Source organism: Stegodyphus dumicola, chromosome 6 (genome assembly GCF_044657685.1).
Source record: "Stegodyphus dumicola isolate Sdum_Otavi_A_Nest chromosome 6, ASM4465768v1".
NCBI classification, from domain to species: Eukaryota; Metazoa; Arthropoda; class Arachnida; order Araneae; family Eresidae; genus Stegodyphus; species Stegodyphus dumicola.
In genome coordinates, this window is record NC_140773.1 from 25,327,870 (window position 1) to 25,343,033 (window position 15,164).

Here is a 15,164-nt window from a genome sequence, read left to right on the forward strand (position 1 = left end):
TTTCAGTATTATATTACTGTAATAATAAATTCAAAATTCAACCTTTAAAAAGTGGGGAATGTAGTCCTGGGAATAATGCAGATAGCTAGAGTCAAAAACAACAAATAATTTGCAATAGAGTCAGATTCTAAAGCGACATATAACTTTTTTTTTTTTTTTTTTTTTTTTTTTTTTTAAGCTAAATAAATTTTATGCCAGCTCTGAGTTAAATTTACTTACTTTAAGTTGTTTTTGAAGTTCTTTAACTTTTAATTATAAGTTAAATGAAGTTGAAGTTATAGTAAGTCGTAGATACGAGTTATTTAAGTTTAGAAAAATGCTATTTATGTAACAAAAATGGAATTAAAGTGTACATTTTGGTATTAAACGGACTATTAAAAAAACAAATAGATAAATTAGTATATGCAGCATTTAGTTTCCTCAAATCCTTCTCTCAGATAATCGATTTCACGAAAACTTTTGTTTGACAGAAACTCGTTGCAATCCTAAACCGAAACTCTCAGAGATTTTTTTTTTTTTTTTAAAGCCGGGAATTCCCTTTTTTTTTAAAAAATACTCTGTAAAAATTTTTAGCTATCAGAATGATGGCAAGGAGAAAGTGAAAAAGAGCAAAATTAAAGATATAGTACGTGACGTTAATGAAAAAAAAAAAAAAAAAAAAAGTATGACGTAGAAGGACAGGAAATTCGAAACATGTGCTGTTGAACTATCACAGAATTTTTCAGTATCCAGTCTACATTAGCAGCGCCATTTCTGCCCCTAGTTAACACCATCATCAGGTCCCCCTCCCCCCTATTTTCTGGAGCGTAGAGAGACACGCAGCGGACCAAGTAAAAGGAGGGGGTGAACAGAAGGAGCAGGGATTAAACGATCCGGTATCATCAGGGTGCAACGGTCGGACACCACCACAAACTCTGCCCTACACATCCATACTCATTTGTCCATACTATCGTAGATACACGCTCCGAAAAGGAAAAGCGGCGAGGGTGGTACTTCAGAGTTCATTCCTATCTGCTATTGGTTTAGCGGTCCTTCACTCATCGGACAGTTTGCCCAATAGGAGAGAGAGACACTTCGCGGCGGCCATCGGTTCGTCAATTCGGTTCTGTGAGCCGCTGGTGTGTCGATTCCGACGTGCAGCCGGGGTTGTGCCGGGCGGAGCGAAAGAGGACCGTCGTTGGTAACTGAATGATCCCGTCGACAGTCTAGCCGGGCGAAACTGTGCCGCACACACACGCGGGCCGATCTCTTCTCCGTCGTTGTTTTGAAGCAGTTCGCTTGTCTGCTAATCGGTCGGGGTGCTTGCTTGTTACGTATACTTCCTCGCAGCATTCACTTCTTGAGTGACATTCGTGTTCGATGATTCGCTGCTTCTGTTAAAAATCCCGGCATCTTGTGTGTTTATACCAGCTTTGCTTGAGTAAGGAAGATAGTAGCTACGAACAGGTGGTGTCAGTCCTTTAACAGCTATTCAAATTGATAAAACCTTGTTATAAAGTCATAATTATTGACTGTGTCCGAACAAAGTGACAGCAACAGGACAAACTATATATCTTTCATCAAGTTTTCACGAGCCCATGGCTTGAAGACTTGACTGCTAATTGAGCATTTGGTAAACATCAATGCATGCTGAATCGTTGATGGATTTTCAGACGAACGGGGCCATCGGACTCCCATTTGTATGAGTGTCGCTTTTTCTTGAAAATGTCATGTCCGCAATTTGGTTATAACGGATCGTCAGCTACTACTCAGGTATGTAATGTGATGGCCATGTTCTATTTTTTCATCTGTATTATAAAGTCTGTAATCTATATGGACATTGATTTTCAGCTTAGTTTTTTTGTAATTAATTTGCAGATCTAATGTTATTTTCAAATACATTCTACATTATTGGAACTTAATTCCGATAACGCACTCTAATTTCTTTTTATTTAATTATTTTATTGCAGTAAAAAGAGCCATTTATCATGTCAGGATTTAGTCTTTTAATAATTCGATAATAATAACTAAAATAACAAGAGGAAGGAAAACAGGTGTAATTGAAAGACAATTTGTTGTTTTGTCTTCGTATATTAGCAAATTTAAATAATCGCAAAGATGTCTTATTGGAAACAATGCACCTTTTTCAGTAAAATATGCCTTTTTTTTATTTTTGAATGTTTTAGGGACACATTTTATGAAAATTTCATGTTTTTATTACGAAAAGATCTAACTAAAAATTTTTAAAAACTGGGAATATATCGTTAAACAAATTAACGTAAATGATTCAGGTTTTTTTAGTATTGTTATTAGAGCTACAATTATTTTATTGTAATTATCATTATTTAGAAACATCTTACGACTAATGTTCTACTTTAGTATTTTGGATTTGTAATCTTATAAACAATTATTTAGTGTGCAGTTGGACGGAATTGACAATTGCTTATTTATAGTATAAGTCACAAATTTCGTATCTGAGCATAAAAAAAGATGTATATAATTAACAAATTGAACTACTTGAGTATGAAAACTGGAAAAATGATGACTATCATATAACTATCAGTTCAATAATTTAAAATGAACACACTTTTTTTTTTTTTTTTTTTAAATTTTAAAGAAAGAGTTTATATTTCTTTATTGTTCCATATGGAGCGCAGAATTCGCTTCAATCCAATTGTTTCTTCAGTTTTTAATTGGAAAAGTTTTTCATTGAACTTTTTAAGATATATTTTAAAGTAAGACTAAATGTTCCTGGAAGGTTTATATTGCGCTTGTGATAATTTCATGCCGAAATGATACAATGTGTACATGCGATGAACTAGTAGCACCATACCACAGTTGATGCAGTTTGCTTCATTTGCCTATTTTTTGTAATTAGCGCTCTTAATTAAAATGTGTTAAATTATGCCATTCAAAACTGAGTTTTTTATTTAATTTTTAATAAAAATAAAGTAAAAATAATTGGTAAAGAACCATCGGGATCACTGTTTTGCTGAATTAAAAGTATCGAGAATCGAAGTGTTTTGTATGCAAACATTTGTACATATTTTTATTTATAATGCAATTAGATAAATCCTGCTTTTAATGTACAAAAGCTCAATACCATGAGGTTAGTTTCTGTACACTTACTGTAACTTTAGAATAAGCGGTATTATGTTTGCTTAATTACAAACAACAAAATATGTTAAATTATTTCTTAAATAAAATTGTTTGTTTATTGCTGCTACTGTTAGCGTTTTAATTTAAGATCCATCACTTTCATGTTTCTTTCATAATTTTTATGAACTAGTATTAAAATTTTATAAAAGAATTCACACCGTATTTGTACCTTATAATCCTGCTACGAAACGTACAGCATATTTAAGCCTTTTTCTTTTTATATAATGAACTTTTATAGTTTTGCGGCATAATATTTAAAGCTACTCTATTTCCCAGCTTTAGTTATTATGAATAAAAGTCAACTTTTCCAGTTATCACAGTAAAAGATATAAATGCCTAGTTTGGTTATTAAGAAAATTTTAAATGCTAGTGCATGGGATATGCATTTTAAAAATATAATGTTCTGCTTATGTTTGTTTCATTTCTAGCAAAGCCAAGACATTCTTTCGCAAATTATCTTAGCTTTAGCCACTGTTAGCTTTAGCATTTTGTATAAGGAGAAACTTGTTGAGCTCCTTTTTAATACATCTTTCCAAAAAAATTATTCACCATGCGCTTATTTTTAGCATGTAATTTTGATACTGCTAAATAAAAACAATTTTGTTTCCTTTCCTCTTTTTCAATGTTATAATTCTGGAGCTTAAAAGAAAAAAGTCACGGTTAGTTAGAGTTCAGTTAATTTAAGTCATATAGAATGGAATAAACGTAGGTATCATAACAGCATAGGTGTTATACGGAGAAACAAATGGAATGTGTCTGTAAATTGTTGACAAAGATAATCCCAGTAAAGTAACAGCTTTTTGACTTCTTATTGATGCTTAATATAGTTAAAAACCTACTAAAATCTCGTTTTCTTTTTACGAACAAAAGAAATTATCTAGAATTGACAAAAAAGTACACATGCGCATTTCTATTAATGTTACATATCTCTATTTTATTTTTTGAATGCATAAATTTATTTATTTTAAACATAAACTATAACAAATGCCTAAACTGACTGAGAGCATTAACTGTTTTATACCACTTTTCTTGTAATCTTACAACTAAACATCTCCCCTCCTAAGCTTCCAATGTGCAAATGGAATGCTTCTCCTGATATGTAAAATTACTAGATTCTAAAAAGTATAATATTTTTCTCAAGAATTACAGGCGCAGTATTTTTCGAAAAATAAAACTTTTAAATTACACTTTTATTATTAGACACTAAAATATGTTCTGGTATCATGAATTTTAATATTAAATAAAAAATTTTTTTAAATGTATAAATGCAAAATATGTTATTTAAGACTTAGCATTTTTTCCTCTTATCGAATTTTTGAAAATTGCCAGATTTAGATGCTTCTTACAGCACTGCGATGTAAATTAAACATTTTCTGTTCTTTTCTTTACGTTAGATATTCAGTTTCTGATTCAGAATCAAAAGAGCAATAAATTTTATTCTGTTAGTGTTCAAAATCTCGTCTACTTTAAATTTTCATCCTCTTATCTTATTTTTGGCAGTGAAATGTAAAATCCTCTCTGAAAGGGCATTGTTGAAAACAGAATCACTTTTCCAAAGTTACTGTTTGGGGAGTTCGAAAGAAAGGAAGGAAATATTCTATGTATAAAATAAGAAACAGTTATAAACTTCAAATATTTCCATTTATCGTGGTAAAAAGGCTGTTGATTTTTAAGCCAATAAATATTATTTTTAAGGTACTTCCTTTTCATATTAAATTGAAAATAAAACGTTAATTTTTTATGTTAAACTTGAAATTTGATGACATACTTCTATTTGAAATACTGCAATGTAAAATATTGTTTGGTTTGTAAATTACTGCTATTTAGTCATACATGACTTGGTTTGAGTATTTCTAAAGTTAATAATTTTGCAATATTTGTTAATTTAGGGCTGTTAAAAAGTGTTTCTTTCATATATTTAAAAGCGTTTCATCATACACATTTGTAATTTTTTCTTCTAAGTGATAACCTCTGCGTATGTGTTTCTTTTGAAGCAAATTTAACTTCCAAGATTTAACTTCTTGAGAATAGTTTAAAAAATATAAATAATCAGTGAAATTCATTGCAGTGAGTTTAACAGAAACTAAACACATGTGTTAAATAGTTATACTATAAAAAACAATGATTAATTGCTACTCAAAATAATGTGGAATTTTAGAAAAGGTTTTGCTGTAACAAATCCATAAAAACATCATATATAGAAAAAAGAAATAACATTTACTGAAGAAGATGCTGTACTAAGCTCAAGATATATTAATACAAAGTGCTATAAACTGTAGTGCTGTATGCTAATGTGCAATACTTCCAAACTGAATCAAATAATAATAATAATAATAATAATAATAATAATAATAATAAACTTCTACCATCGCTTTAAAAATATTACCAATCATGGCAGAAAACAATTTATAGTTTGTATGTTATTGATACCTCAAGTCTGCTTATTTCTAAATCAAGCATTATAACTTATACTATATTTGTGTAATAATATGAGATTTATGATTTTATATGGTTCAGTAATCATAAAGCCTTCAGATTATACGTTGCATATTTGTATCGTCATTCAGTTAGCCTTCCTTAAAAAAAGGCATTTGTTTATTATTAGTTTTATTATATTTACTATTCATACAAATAACACGATCTTTTGCTTTGCGTTTGTATGTTCTTTGTTAAAATAATAATTGCAATATGAATTTGTAGTGCTTTAGACAATAATTCCCTACCTATCAAAATATTATTCATTTCGTTAATATTTAAAAACTATATTAAAGGCAAGCATAAGAATGCATTTAAGCACGAAATGTACTTAAACCAGTGCTTTATAAATTGTTTCGTTCACTTTTTTAAAGTTTCATTTTTCATTTGCTTTTATAAAACACACTGAAATAGTACAATGAGAGTTACAAAAAGCCTTTTAAAAGCCAGTCTTTCTATCTTAATAGTTTACATGTACTATGAGAATAGATATTTCTTACCTAATAAGTTTTTTATAAGTTTAAAATAATATTATTTCCTTATTATCTTATCTCGTCTGCTTAAATATTATAATAATATAAAAAATTAGTGAAAAGTTTTTCCCCAGAATAAAAGTGTTACAAATACTGAGTTAAAGTTCTAATTCTTGAAGTTACACAGAAAAATAAAAATAACAATTAATTCTGAACTCTTAAGTTAATGAAAAACTTGTAGTTATTAATTTTCACGTTGTCAAAGATGGGATAATTAAGGAAAAAAAAAAAAAAAAAAAAAAAAAAAAAAAACGGTATTACTAGTTCATCAAATCATTGCTGTTTTTAATTTGTCTAGAAAAAAGATTAAGGCATTTGCTGCCATTAATTTATATAACATGGTTAATAACTGTCTTTTACACTGGAAACATCTTTGATTGCAGCCTTTTATTCTTCAAACAGTTGCTTGATTACTATCAAATATGTAGTGGTGTTTAAATACTTTTTAATAGAATACGGTGGCTGAAATATGATAACTGCTAAAAATACTGCAATCTTCGAGCAATGAAAAGAATGTTAACTAATTCAGATGCTCGCAGATAATATTTATATTTTCTTTCTTTTTTTTTAATTAATAAAAAACTCCAGAAGAAGGCACATTCGTTTCTTTCTTCATCTATTTACAAAAAAAAAAAAAAAAAAAAAAAAAAAAAAAAAAAAAAAAATGCAATACAAACCGTCCCGTTTTCGGATACACACATGCATGCTCTCTAAAAGTCTTTCGTTACTGAAATCTTTTTTTTTTTTTTTTCTTTCCCTTTTTTTAGGGGGGTTGAAAGTATTAAAACAAGGTGTTACGTTATTGCTGTTTGCAATTTGAGATCTTCATATATCGTCCTAAAAGCCTTTTTCAGAGAACATCAGTACTAAAGCTGTCTTATTCAACATTATTTCAATGGAAGCCTTTTAAAAAAATTGTCTATTGCTCAAAAATATTTGTAACTACAACTGTAATATTTGTCGTATGAATACAAGTGATAATCCTAAAATACTTCGAAAATTTGTCAAGAATGTATTACAAGAGCGTAAAATAACTGACTCTTAGATAACTTCTAGATTTTCTTCTCTGTCCTTAAAAGTACTTTCCCCTCATTCTTAAAAGTACATATACCTCATTTAATCCTACTGAACTCCCTGAAAAATGGTTGTTTGATAATAGCATCCCCATCTTTTAAAGCATTTCACACTGGAATTTTATTTCTTATTCTTATGCTATGAGTACCGAATACAAGTCTGTGCATGAAGTTCTTTATAATATCCTCTGACTCATCAGCTGCCGAGCGCATAATACTATTGAACGCTGGCAGCTTGTCTTGGGATTGGCTTTCTGTCGAATTCAAAAGCCTGGCTGCATACAGTTTTCTTGGTTTTCGTATGGGTAATATAATTACAAGTAAGTGCCTATTAAAAGGGCCTTTATGAAGACACCTCTTCTAAGGCTCAGGTTCTCGAGAGATCTCTCCTAAGGCCTCAAATATGTTACGCTGTATTAAATAGTTAAACGTATAATAGTCTTTTCTATTTTTCTATTTTACAGTCAAAGGCATGCTTGAATTTATAAATAAATAAATAGAAATCGTACTTGCGTTCTCCTAAGAGCTTAGAATAAGACCCCCCACTATTTTATTTTTCTTTCCACTTTCATTTTGAAAATGCTCTAGCTTAGCATTTGAGAAACCGGCATATATTTGCATTATCAGTTATGTGATATTTTCATTTATGAAAAAAAAAAAAAAAAAAAAAAAAAAAAAAAATTCTGATAAAAACTAAATACCACTTATCATTAATTAACAGTTACAAAATCAGCGCACCAGGAATATCAATAAATAAAAAGAAAGAAAAGTGCTGTTGAAATCTGAGAAAACCTGAATAAGTTAATATGACTTCCATTATCCAAAGTCTGGCGTATTTTTTTAACAGTTATCACATTTTAGCCGGTGTTTGCTAATTTGAACATAGTGATTTTCAGTTAAACTACTCCGTATTTAATAGAAATTAAAAGCAGCTATTTTTAAAGCATAAATTTATTCATACTTTTGAATACTTAAAGCTGTAAATAAATAAATAAAAAAAATAAGACAATAAAAACTAAATAAAAAATGTACAAAAAAATTCTGAAAGGTTTGAGATGTTAAATTACGTCCAAAGAGGCGTTTTTATAACGTTTTGTGTGTTACCCTTATTTATTAAATATTATGTTCTTTGTACTTATACCATAAAATTAAGTTCAACAGCAATGTCGGAAAATAATTTTAAAATGAGGATATCTTTAGAATTTCCGATACACGGTTCTGCGCGGGGGAGATAAAAAGTTTTTTTTACCCCCGTTGAGTGTTGCCATTTCTCGCTTTTAAATCGCCAAGTTTGTTAATCAAAAATTCGTTAAATTTTTGCAAAATATGAAATCGATAATAAAACAAATTCCAAATTTCAAATTTGGGCTTTCAGTTGTCCATATTCGCAGTAGGATTACGTTATTCAAAATTGGATGGCTCTAGGTACCGTTGTTTTATCACAATGCGAGGAACATACATACATTTATGCAGATTCTTCATTATTTAATTTCTTTAAATATAATACAGGGCGATAGTATTTGGTGGCAACAATTTGAAAAGTGATACAGCCTTTTAAAGTTTTCAACACAAAATCGCAAAACGAAAACAATAGTCCTTCAGGGGCAAAGCCCCTTTGGACTAATAAAATTTAAAAAAAAAACATTTTTTTGCATATTTTCATAGAACTCCCTGTAGTCATTCATATTCGATATTGTTAATGTAGTGTATTCTTATTCGAATTTAAATGTCTCAAATAATAATAATAAAAAAAAAAAAACTAATAAGATAAGGCCTAATTTGAAAAGTCATCTTGAAACTCATCTCCTGTTTTCTAAGGAGATGAGAGTTGTCAGCACCCAGCTCTCTTTTCATAGCCTTACTCTTCCTGCCCTCCTTCCCTTCTGAGGAAAACCACACGGCAAAAAAATCTTCTAAAGGACTAATTGGGCATCCGCGATCAATCCCCTCGTCAAACCTAGTTTACTCAAACTCGGGAACACCCCGGACGGCCCCTCGCGGGTAGGGGTTAATAAGGTCAAGGAGGGACGCCATTGTCGCAGTCGACTGACCGCTCGACCGTGAACGAACATAGACATGCGCAGAGGCGATTCTGGCTCTCACTTCACCCGTAGAGACGACCATTCTCTTTCTGTTAGAAAAGGCCAACAAATGTGGAACTAATTATAGAATTAAAGCGCCGCTGGAATGCGTAATTCTGACAAAAGCGCGCTAAAAATGTCAACCGTATTTAGACTTTTATGATTCTGCAGTGTTTATCACTCTCGTACAGGAAATGTTCTACCTTTTGTAATCGGCTTGGATGAAGCAGTTGACGAATAAAGAGTAAAAATTAATTATAGGTATAATTATTATTGAGTTAGAGTTAACGGCTGTCTCTTCCGCATTTCGCGTGTAGTTGGAAGTGTTATGTTGTGATGACCTTTTTTTAGGTTTCAGAATGAAGCACTTACTTAATCACATGAAATCCAGAGTTAAAAGTAATTACAGCAGTTATCGTTTATTGTTGTTTCAACTGCTTTTAACTTTTGAAGGTTCTTTGCGCAGTGAACAGCCATTGATGAATGCGAAGTCTTAGGCGGTAGACAAATATCTTCGGCGCAGCTCAGCATTCGGTTAATCTATCAGAGTTATAGCTATAACGTTTGATTAATGCTTTTAACTTTCATTGTGAGTATTGTATCAAATACCTAAGATTGGAAAATTAATTTTTACAACAGTGATAATATGAAAGTAATGTAAAAGCATCATTTTAAAGTTGGGTATTTTGCCTAAACATGAAGCGGCTTCAGATCCATAAGATAACATTGTATTCTTAAAGTATTTTGGCAGGAGGAAGGAAAAAAAAAAGGGGTAGGATTTGCTTATAAGGCGGCCTCGCATACATTAGCTTGGTATGCAGAAAACATGCTTTAACAGAACGATAATTAAATGGTCCATGCAACATGAACTGCAATAACATTAAGTAGATCCTTCCTTTTATCGTAAGTAATAAATTAACATATTTCTAAGAACTAAGCAAGCCACACAAGGCATGTAGGATTTACAAAAGCGCATTTTATGGAATAAACATCATTTTACATTCAAATCCACTGGAGAACTGGCTTTAGATTCGTTAAACATGGCTTTAATGACTCCTAATATGTACAAATAAGAACCATATATAAATATATATTTTTGGTTTTATATATATTCTGTCATCGAATGTTTCATATATATATTATGTATATATAAAGATTTATCAGCATATTTAGGGTAGCTATAACATTAGGCTCACAAGTGACCTAGCGATTAAGTCGCTAAACACTGGTAATTCGGACCGAGGTTCGAATCCTGTGAACGGGCTTTCTGCGCTGACGTTTCCGTGTTTTCTCCCATGTGTAACATGTATACGAACCAGTTTCCTTTTGAAAATCCTCCACGACGGCATATACACGTATTTGAAAATCCTCCAATTACGTAGGTACTCTCGAAGACTTTGCTATAATAAAATAAAACAAAACAATAACAAGAAAAAAGGGGGGGAACTATAACATTAATTTTTCTGAAATTCGGTGATAAGTGATTAGTACTTTTTTCATTTTTCATTTCCAGAAACCAAATTATGTCGTTTCGTTTTTATCATTTACGAATACCAAAAGACACATCAATAATTCCATTCGATAAATTTGTGAGCCTTAATGTGCTTCTCAGCAAGTTGGTTATTCTAATTAAAATGTTATACTACTTTTGCGTTTAAATCTTTTTCGTATATAGAAACTATTCAACTTGCAACATCTCGATTCATTTAAAATCGTTAACGCGTTCATAAGCTAAACGATTTAGAGGAAAAGCTAAGAAATTATATTGCTTTCATTATTTTATAATATAGCATAAAGCATTATTAACTGCACTACAGCAAAATCTCTATTAGCCGGGAGCGGATTAGCGGGTTATAGATTAACCAGACCATGTTTAAGAAATTAAATTTTGATATTGCAGGCAGAAAAATTACTATCAAAGACAAGGATAATAAAGCAAAACTGGCAGGGGAAAACAAAAAGGAAAATATCTTTTGGATAACAACAATGATTATGTCCCCGTATTTAGAAATCAATTAGTCCTATTCACAAAAGAACGTAATTTAATTACACATAATCAGAAATATATACACCTTACTAATTCAGAAGTCAAACAACAAAAATCAGCGTTATATTTTCAAATTTTCACAGGACTAGTTTCGATGGTTTTACCGAACCACCATCCTCAGCTGCAAAAGCGCACTAAATTAGTATTTGTTCGGCGTGTTATTGTGTCTTAATATATACACCTTATTAAGTAATTTGTTAAATTCATAAATCATAAAAGTAAATTAAATGTGCAACCTTTAATCTTCTGTTTCTCACTGACTCCCATCGAAATATAGGAGTATTAAAAACAAAAACATTGTTCTGTTTTTCTAGTTCTGAATTCTGATTTAATTCACATATCTAAGTGGATTTATTGTCGAAATTAAACTGCTTGAAAGCACGGTAAATTGTTAATAAAATTTTTTCTAGTAATTATAATATAGGTTATTTCTATTTCCTTTGTTTTTCTAACTGCTATCAAATTAACTGTGATTTTGAGTTAACCGTGGATTTCACCCCCCGGTCCCCGGTTAATCGGAGATCTGCTGTATATCTGAATAGTTTGAATTAACTAAATATATATTTTTTCTTAAAAAAAATTAATATGAAAATGCTTGCTTACTTAATTCCTTTCCCTTAATGTTACTAAAATAGCTTTAAAATAAACGATTTTAGAAACAAGGCATACAATTGTAAATGATAATTTTACAAAATTGTGAATGGTAATTTTACTGGTAGTGGTACAAAGTTGTTCAATTCAAAGCGAACAGAAGAATTAACTTAATAGAATGTTACAAAAAGCCTTATTTTCAGTAAAATTTACAACTGCTGATATGCTTTTGTAAATCATGAGCTAATAAACAGAATATGCAATTTCACAGAAATCGAAAATCCCTTTATACAATACTCACTGATTTTTGCCATTTTTCAGGCCAAAATTAAGTGTATGAAAAATTATAAACTTCAAATTCTGCGCTAATTATTGGTATTTTTAACTAATAGTTTAGGAAAATTTCAAAACAACTTCATTCATTATCTGCATCTCTAGATTGGTAATATACATATTTTCTACTTCCTAAGTCCTAAAATATTGCTTTTGAAAAGCAAAAATCTGTTAATGGTTTTTATGTTTCAGAACTATGCGAACTAAACAAAAGTCAACTAAGCTTTTTGAGGTTGCATTACATTGAAAAATAATTAAAATATTTTACTATTGAATTTAAGTTAAGTAATCTTATGAGAGAAGTGTGGATTTAAGAACTACAGGATGTAACTTCTATGCCTTTTTTATCCAACAATTCACCACACTGTAATTTTAAGACTTTATAAATTTACTATAATTTTCCAACTCTATTTCTTTTTCTTTTTTTTTTTTTTTAATAAATGTTTGCACAGTATATCATTTGAATCAGTGTGAATGTTTTGCATGTTATTCCCCTACAGTCGATATATAGTTGCACATGAAAGGAGTTTCTTTGGCAGGCAATTCATTCTGTATAAGATCTGTAGCAGAAGCTCCGAAATGAAGCTCTTCGTTGCCATTTTAATGGAAAATTATGTTTTATTGAGATAGGTGTACAACAAAGCTAAGTTAAAGACAAAAAGAAAAAAACAAAACAGTGTTTTATCTTTCAAAATTTTCTAACAGAGATACAAACTGATCACATGAGAAGTGAATGACAAGCTCCTGAGACTTACGATAATTTACCTGCTTAATCGATGAAACACTTTCGCACTTTGCGTCGCAAATGCATCGCCAACGCGCAGTCTCTCCAAAAGATAAAGGACTTCAAAAAACTTAACTCGGTTATCTTCGGCAGACATCGGCGCTGGCCGCGAGAAAGCAAAGGTCGTCGTAAACGTAAGGACAAGGTCAGCATCTTCCTCTCTTCGGATACACCCTTGTGTACGAGCGTTTCTGTCCACAAACTAAACCATTTTACAAGCCACACTCAAGAGAGGAAAAACTAACGGCCTCAGATAGCGAATCGATTGATGGATTGGGCGACAACAAGTTCCAGTCTTTTCAATCCTCATTTCAGAGATTAAGATTCAACACGGGAAAAGAGCTTTTAACTGGGGGGAGAGAACGGGGTGGTCGCGAAAAGCCTCTCGAGTCGCAGATAAAAATCGCGTCAAGGGTGGGTCTGGGCCAGGTAAACATGTCTAATTCAGAATGACCTCCTGCAGTCGACATTTGTTGGAGTAATTGTCCAAGAGTCTTCAGCTCGTAGGTGGTCCTGAAGAAGCCTATGGAACCTTTGTTTCGTAAAGGCTCGGGGTGTAAAACAAATGAGGGAGCGATTGAGCGAAAAAAATTTTATCGCTTGTTTGCCGTTGGTTGGATAGACGGCGCCAGACGCGGCCCTTCATATTTATGCTTCTTCGTTAAGTGTGTTGGTCAAACAGTGTTCAAACTCAGATTTAATCTTTTTGGTTCTTGAAGAGGGCTGCATGCAGGTGGAAGGGAACTAAACTACTTGGTTAATATTTCTGCTTTTATAGATTTTTTGAAGTGTAAAAATGTTAGAAAATTTTCAGTTATTTCAACTATGTTTGGCTAATGTAATTTTAAAATTACTTTTATTTTTTCTCTGTAAAGATATTGCATCTAAAATTTTATCTGAATTATAATGCAGTTATAATTGCAACATAATTTAAGTGTCAGTTAGGTTTATATCGAATATCGATTATAATGCTATGTTACGAATAATATGGTGTGTACAATAAAAGTCTGCTGCAAGTAATACAGTTTCATAAGTAATATTTGCCAGTTACGGGTGAGCTTCTTTTAAAGGTCCAAAAGTTTTCTCTTTCGTAGTGTGCTTCGCCGTAATGATTGCAAAACTTTTCTCCGTAAATATTCATGGAAAATATTAAATTGCTGTGTCATTATACTTTTAATTTGACTTTTATGTCGGTACTGAATATATCTTCAACTTACTTCTGCATCAATCAAGAATTTTGTTCTAAATATCTGATTCATAACCCATTAATCAGATTTAGTTTTAAAATTGTTTTAAGTTCTAAAATATCTTTATGTTTTACAGTTTCAAGCAATAAATAATTATTTTGTGATTAGCTTGTTAAATATATTGATAACGTTTGAATAATTCTGCAGACATATTAACAAGTCGTAAATTATTAGAGCAACTTTATTAGATAACAATGATAAATTATCCAGTAAGTAGAATTATTTAGAAATAATCAGATTGCGCGGTAACACTAACTATTGAATGCGCTGAATACTTCTGAGTGGTAGGAGCACTCTAAACTCTGGCACATTCACTCACTTCAAATCCTAGCGACCTCAAAGGATACATGGGTATTTTCATGATATTTCGTATCCTTAACATGACCAAGAGCCAGTTTCCGTTAGGCAGTCCTCTGCAAAATGGCACGTCATTTAGGCATGTACTCCTGGTATGCTTTTCTGTAATCCGAAAATAATATAAGCCTCGCTTCTAAAATAAAATGAAATTTAAAAAAACTGAAGCATGTCGTAATTTATTAAGAATAATTTATTAGATCGACGTTGGATTATATAGGAAGCTTCGGAAGGGGGTGGGAAGGGTAACTTGCATTTTCCAATAATTAATAATATAGTTAATTACAAGATTTGATTTAGTTAAGTTACTGAATTAATTTAGAACAGTAAACCAGCTCTGAAGCAGACCAAAATCGAGTTTTCAGTTTTTCTCTCATTAATCATTAAAAAATGCTTTAAACACGTTTTTAATACATCGTTAAATTTCAAGGCAAGTAAACTAAACAACTGCGTTGTTTAAATTTTTAAGTAATAAGATAAAAAATTTTCTCTAAGTTTAAAATATTAA

General features: G+C 31.1%; 1 protein-coding gene across 3 annotated transcripts in view; it reads left to right on the plus strand.

The window, feature by feature from the left end:
- The window catches only part of LOC118202807 (uncharacterized), a 319,541-nt gene that overhangs the window by 135,867 nt on the left and 168,510 nt on the right, over positions 1-15,164 (plus strand). The window contains exon 1 of one of the 3 annotated variants that reach the window (XM_085818192.1): positions 1,009-1,752. The exons of the other annotated variants lie outside the window; for them this stretch is intronic. Coding sequence (XP_085674318.1) covers positions 1,705-1,752 — 48 coding nt within the window. The 5' untranslated portion in view covers positions 1,009-1,704. Of the gene's footprint in view, positions 1-1,008; positions 1,753-15,164 lie in introns of those variants that run through there. 3 annotated transcript variants of the gene reach the window in all.